The following is a 6,293-nucleotide window of genomic DNA, read 5'->3' as shown; positions in this document are numbered from 1 at the left end:
CACGCACGCACGCACGCACGCACGCACGCACGCACGCACGCACGCACGCACGCACGCACGTACACACGCACGTACACACACCCGCTCACAAACGCACACATACACGCTCACAAACGCACACACAAACGCATACACGCACGCACGCCCATATGCACACACACTCACGCACGCACGCACGCACACATACACGCTCACAAACGCACACACAAACGCATACACGCACGCACGCCCATATGCACACACACTCACGCACGCACGCACGCACACTCACACGCTCACAAACGCACACACGCACGCATACACGCACGCACGCCCATATGCACACACACTCACACACTCACGCACGCACGCACGCACACTCACACGCTCACAAACGCACACACGCACGCACAAGCAAAATACAAAAGCAAAATTTAACATGTAAAATCACGCGCGATTGAGTAATGTAATCAGATACCAGTCGAAACACCACATCGCTGCTGGTAAGCATATAAGATTTGCTCTACCACACGACAACAGCGGTTCACTGTGAGCCTACCCAAGCCGACTTCTGCTAGCTCTGCAATTCCTGACAAACAGTGTTGCCACACTGATCAAATCCTCCAATCTGCTAATCACAGCTAAAATTACTAGCAACTAAAGCTAACGACTTTGAACGTAAACAGGAGGTATACTTCTCGCATATAGATTAACAGGACAGCATGGGTTATAGACATCAGGTAGTCAAGTCGATTATGCGCATGGGTTAATCCTTCGTGCTCCAATAAGTGGACGAAGCTGGTGGCTGCGGCTGCTGCTCGTACGGAGGTACGTACATTGGGGCAGGCGCATACGCAGGCATGGGCTGACTGAATGGGTTCCCCAGTCGATAGGCCTCAGTCGGTGCCATCATTGCCTGTTGCATCCTCACTTGTTGCATGCCTGCAGGGTGCAAGCTCGGCTGTTGCATCGATACATACTGCATCGTTTGCTGCTGCTGCTGCTGCTGCTGCTGCTGCTGCTGCTGCTGCTGCTGCTGCTGCTGCTGCTGCTGCTGGTGCTGATGCTGCTGCATGCCTAGCTGGTGCACCGCTGGCTGCAGGTACATGCCCGGATACTGCATTGGTTGGTTATACGCATTGCCTGGCTGGTGGTAACCGCGTCCAATGCCCGACTGCGTGTTCTGGTGGTAGGTCGGCACGTGAGCGTAGCTGTACGACTGCGATGCAGCCGGCTGCTGCGCCTGCCACTGACCGCGCGTCCAGTCGCCCTGGCTGCTGGCAGGGGGCGCCGCCAGCGGCACGGCGCTCTGCCTGATGGGAGATACCATGTTCACCTTGGGGTCAGTGGTGCGGGACGACGGTGGCGCTAACAATTCTCGCTGCTGCTGCTGCTGCTGCTGCTGCTGCTGCTGCTGCTGCTGCGGGACGGAGTTTGCGTCACTGATGACTCCCTTCTCGGCCAGCACATTAACAAGGCGCTCCAGCTCCTGCTCGGTAATTTCGGAGCTTCCCCCTCCGGCTCCTTCGTGCTGCGGCTGCTTCACCAAACTCTGTATCTTGCTCAGGAGACTGAGAATGTTGTTTGACTCGTCGGTGCCCTGGCTAACATCTGTATTTAGCGAGGCCTGACTGCCAAGCCCAGCACTACTATTGCTGTTGTTGGCACTGCTGTTATTGTAGGAAGCACCATTGTTGCTGTAGGCGGCGCTGCTGTTGCTGTAGGTGGCACCGCTGTTGATGTAGGTAGCACTACTAGGAGCTGCACCACTGCTGCTGAGTGAAGATGCTTGGCATATATCGCTGCTGCTTGCTTCACTGTGCGTCCTCGTGCCTTTCTTGCGTGCGACCTCCTCCCCCGTGAAGCTACTGGTGACATTGTGCTGCTTTAGGCGATCGAGGAACTTGAGGAGAGTGTCGTCTTCTTGTTGCTTCTCTACCTCTTCCCTTGCCTGCTGCTTGCTGTCCTCAGCTCCCACACCCATGTCCGCTTCTACTGATGAGCAAGTGAGCATATACCTGAAACAGAAACCGCAGTTACCACAGGTGAGTAGAACCTCACATCAGCAACCATGGTTACCACAGGTGAGTAGAAACCCACATCAGCAACCATGGTTACCACAGGTGAGTAGAACCTCACATCAGCAACCATGGTTACCACAGGTGAGTAGAAACCCACATCAGCAACCATGGTTACCACATCAGCAACCATGGTTACCACAGGTGAGTAGAAACTCACATCAGAAACCACGGTTAAGACAGGGGAGCACACACCTGCATCAACAACCATCTTCTTCTCTTCTTCTCGGTTTTTTTTATTTTATACTGGACTCAAGGGTTTAAATCCACATCAGTAGAACCCACTCCAGGGTGGGCTCAACCATGGCTTCCATTAATCGTTCTCAAAATCTTAGTCAACCTATGCACCTCAGTATGATAACCATGTGGTCAACCTAACCCAAGTAGCACGCTGTGCATGCCTAAATGTCGACCTAGCAGCACGTTGTTACTAAGCATTGTTTTTAGAACACCTTACCAGAATACTGATAGGCTTGAGCTGCGTGTTGATTTTACGCCAAACAAAATAGGTAAATTTTGATCACACTTAACTAAGTATTGGATCTCGCGAGCAGATTGCGCGAGATGGAGCTACTTAAGGGATGGATACCTCTGGTAAGCTTCCTCCATGCTCAGGCTGCTGGTGTTTCCACTGTCGTCCTTCCCAGCATCTCCATCCTCTACCTCACAAGACAGATCCTGCGTCTCAAACCGCTCCAGCATGTCGTCGAGGCAACGCTGATCGCGACTCGTTAACAGGTCGTCGTCTGGCGCGACGCCAGCGTCGCCCGCGCCTCCTTCGAGCGCGGTCGCAGGGTCCGCCGCAGCCGCCGGGTCCGCTGCGGCCGCCTCGCTGCCGCGCGGCTCTCCTCCCGCAGAGAGAGGCTTGCTGGTCCAGGAGGGGTAGAGGTCGACGCACGGCGCAGGAAGGGAGCCAGCCACGCGTGCGCTCGCCGCCGAACTCGAGTCGGACTGCGACGATGACTTAGAAGGTGCGGTCGCCGCGGCGACGGGCGCCGCCGGTTCCGTCCTCGACGATTCGGTCGCGACTGCCAACGGGTTTGGAACTACGGAGGTGGCAGCGGCGCCCTCTGGTTGTATGGTGGCACCCTCTGGTTGGACGGTGGCGCCCTCTGGTTGGACGGTGGCGCCCACTGGTTTGACGGTGGCGCCCTCTGGTTGTACGGCGGCGCTGCGTCTGATGAGAGCGACGACGGCCTCCTGGTGGGACATGCCGAAGCCGGGCGGGTGCGGCACTGCAAACACAGCCGAACAACCACCAATGAAATCGCACGCCGACGACGACGGCCTCGGCGAATGACGCGATCGCTCCGCGCGACGAAATGATTGTAGGAAGTGAGTATCTTTAGAGTTTCGCCGTTACGTGAGGGACCGGGTCACCATGTTGCCTGGCTGCCCAGGTGTAGATTAGCTACGAGTGTCTACTCGTGAGCGAGGATGATGATATTGATGTTTATCTGTAAGCGTGTTACCTACAGCCGACTAGGCGACGCCCGAGTGTGAGAGACATCAATCCTGTAAGGTACCTGAAGCGTATGCTCATCTGCCAGCTTACCTGTATGGCACATTCGTTTGCCAACTTACTTGTAGGGTATGATCATCTGTCCGCTTACCTGTATGGCACGCTCATCTCTGCCAGCGTACCTGTATGGCACGCTCATCTCTGCCAGCGTACCTGTATGGCACGCTCATCTCTGCCAGCGTACCTGTATGGCACGCTCATCCCCACGGTCTCATCTCTAGCAGCGTACCTGCTATGGCCACGCCTGCATCTCCCTTGCCCAGCTACCTGCTACTTGGCGACGCTGGCATCGTGGCTGCCCAGGGACCCTGGTACTCGCCACGGCTCATCTCTGCCAGCGTACACTGTATAGGCACGTCTCTTGCAGGTACCCCTGTTATGGCACGCCTCATCTCTTGTTGCTAGCAGTCGTTACCTGCGCTATGCACTGCCGCTCATTCTCTGCGCGAAGCGTACCTGTAGGGCACGTCATCTTCGCAGCGTACCTGGTAGACTTCCTGTCACCTTGCCTGATGCTCTTGCTGCTGCCTGTCTGCGCGGTGGTCCTTGTATGAGACGGTGCGTCGTAGGCAATACTGCGTCCGCCACGAGCGTTCATCTCGTCGACTCGCGCCCCCGGCGTTATCGACATCACGCCTGAACGTGCATCGCCTCCGAGGCGATGCGATCCTGCCAAACCAGGCGGGCGGCGATAGACAACACCGTCCACACCACGGCGCATCCCACGGCTGCCGTGGAAAACGCGCTCGCATTACCATGGGGGGCGCCTGGAAACGCGCTCCGCAACCCATGGGCGCTGCCGACTTCTGGAACTGTCTGGCAACGCAGTGAGACGGCGACAGCGTACGGCTCCAAGCGTCTCCGCGGTAGATGCGATTGCTTAGGTATTGGCCTGAGCGGTTTGTATGACGCATTCGAGTTTCGGCCCACAAGCGTTATCTACACTTTCTTTGGGAATTCTAAGTCATTACTTACTGCCCCCCCCCCCTGATCGCACCCACTCTGTATAGTGAAACGTTGCCTTCATAGATACGATTGCTAGTAATTAATGCAGGGTTTGCTCCACTTAAGACGTAACCTCTCGGACAGATGAAATGCCAGTATTTCCCATGATAAATCTTGTGAAATCATGTAGGTTAAGAGATGACATAGACTGAGAGAACGAGTAGCAGAAATATCACCAAACTAAGCGTAGGAGGCCCACAGTCTGTATACCGGGTAGCTGCGTGTGATATTACGAATCAAGGGCTCTCGATATAAATTGATTGTGGTAACAAAAATTGTTTCGTCTAATGATACTGACCGATGTCTGGAAATACGCACCGTCGGAACGCAGCGCCTCTCGTCTCAAACTGAGAGCTCGTCCACCAAACAAGGGGTCACAGACTTAGAGGCTCTGGTTCGCTCAGCATCCTCCTCCGTCAGTCTTCTAGCTGCCGCACTCTGCCTCGCTTCTTCTATGCCCTCCGATCGTTCACACCAACAACGATAAGCCTGGGTTAGTCGTGCGTGCAAGCCCCGACCGATTCACCTCTCAACAGCATCGCATATTCAACTACGAAGATCAGATATTCGTTAGGCAGCTCGACAAGCTGACAAATCAATCGCTACACCGCGACGACAGAACTCTTTCACATCTCGTGTGCACACAGCACCTGTGACATACACCAGTGTACGCGTATACACCGCATGTTATACAGAGAGTACTAATAAAGAGAGCAAACGGAACACACAGCCGTGTATTGGAGCCTGTGATTCATGGCCGGGTCCAGCGCGGCTGTAGGACGATTCTTAATTCAGACATCTGCCTGCCCCGATGACTTCATTGAGGAACTCTGTTATTCGTATTTCCGTACACAAATTTCACGAAAACAATGACCCAGGTTCATAATCACGTCATCAGGCTTACCGTCCAGGGCTATGGTCTCGGGCGTCGGAGAATTGCCAATCTCTTCTGCTAGTCTCGCCCTGAGCTCTTCAGATGCAATGCTTACATGTTCTCTTAGGATCAGAGGAATGCTGGATAGTACATAGAATGGCCTGGCTTCCCTCCGGCTTACCCGCCGTGCCGGGCGCTTCCGTCGGCCCGCACGTATACCATGCGATCCCTTCTCTCTCGCGGCATGCCGAACCTTCTCCGGATTCGTGGCAGGACCTACTTGCCTGCAGTCTGAATTGACAGGCATGTGGTCTGGCAATTCTAAAAGACAACGCGTGACAACCAAAAGCATGCTGTCCCCAACAAAACGCGGGAATTTTGCCACACCATTTGCTGATCCGCATGGACAAACATCAACGGCTATCTAGCCTGCCGGCGCGCTGCCCTCATCGACCCGACGCAAACAGCATACACCAACGGGTGGGTTGTTTGTTTCCCGCTCCGATGCCGTTAGATCAACTTTCTAGATACAAACCCATCCGCGATGCGCGACCGTCTGCTCACCATTCAGTCGTTATAAGCGTCCACATGCGTCTGCTCCCCCCACTGCATGGACCTGACCAGGCAGTGCAGTTCAGCTCGGCGTTCATCTGATGAACCAGGCCCAGGCTGTGTCAGATCTCGACAAGACAGGTCTTAGGGAACAGGCCAGCCAGCTTCTGATTCCTCAGCTGCACACAGCAACAATATGGGCTCCGTCGAAGACTAACTCTGCAAGCCTGGCCACAGAGTGCTTCAACACTACCCAAGCGACATTCATAGTATCAACGATCCA

At 54.9% G+C, this 6,293-nt stretch overlaps 1 protein-coding gene across 1 annotated transcript in view; it reads right to left on the bottom strand.

The window, feature by feature from the left end:
• Positions 1–316: 316 nt before the first annotated feature.
• Positions 317–6,293, bottom strand: part of LOC106805435 (AF4/FMR2 family member 4-like) — a 13,879-nt gene continuing 7,902 nt past the window's right edge. Inside the window, exons 7-8 of the mRNA XM_014807016.1 lie at positions 2,647–3,292; positions 317–1,997 (exon numbers count right to left, since the gene is read on the bottom strand). Of these exons, the coding sequence (XP_014662502.1) occupies positions 746–1,997; positions 2,647–3,292 (1,898 nt within the window). The 3' untranslated portion in view covers positions 317–745. The remainder of the gene's footprint in view (positions 1,998–2,646; positions 3,293–6,293) is intronic.

The sequence above is a fragment of the Priapulus caudatus genome, unplaced genomic scaffold, assembly GCF_000485595.1.
Source record: "Priapulus caudatus unplaced genomic scaffold, Priapulus_caudatus-5.0.1 Scaffold113, whole genome shotgun sequence".
Taxonomy (NCBI): Eukaryota; Metazoa; Priapulida; class Priapulimorpha; order Priapulimorphida; family Priapulidae; genus Priapulus; species Priapulus caudatus.
The sequence above is the reverse complement of the archived record's forward strand: the minus strand, read 5'-3'. Positions and strand labels throughout refer to the sequence as shown.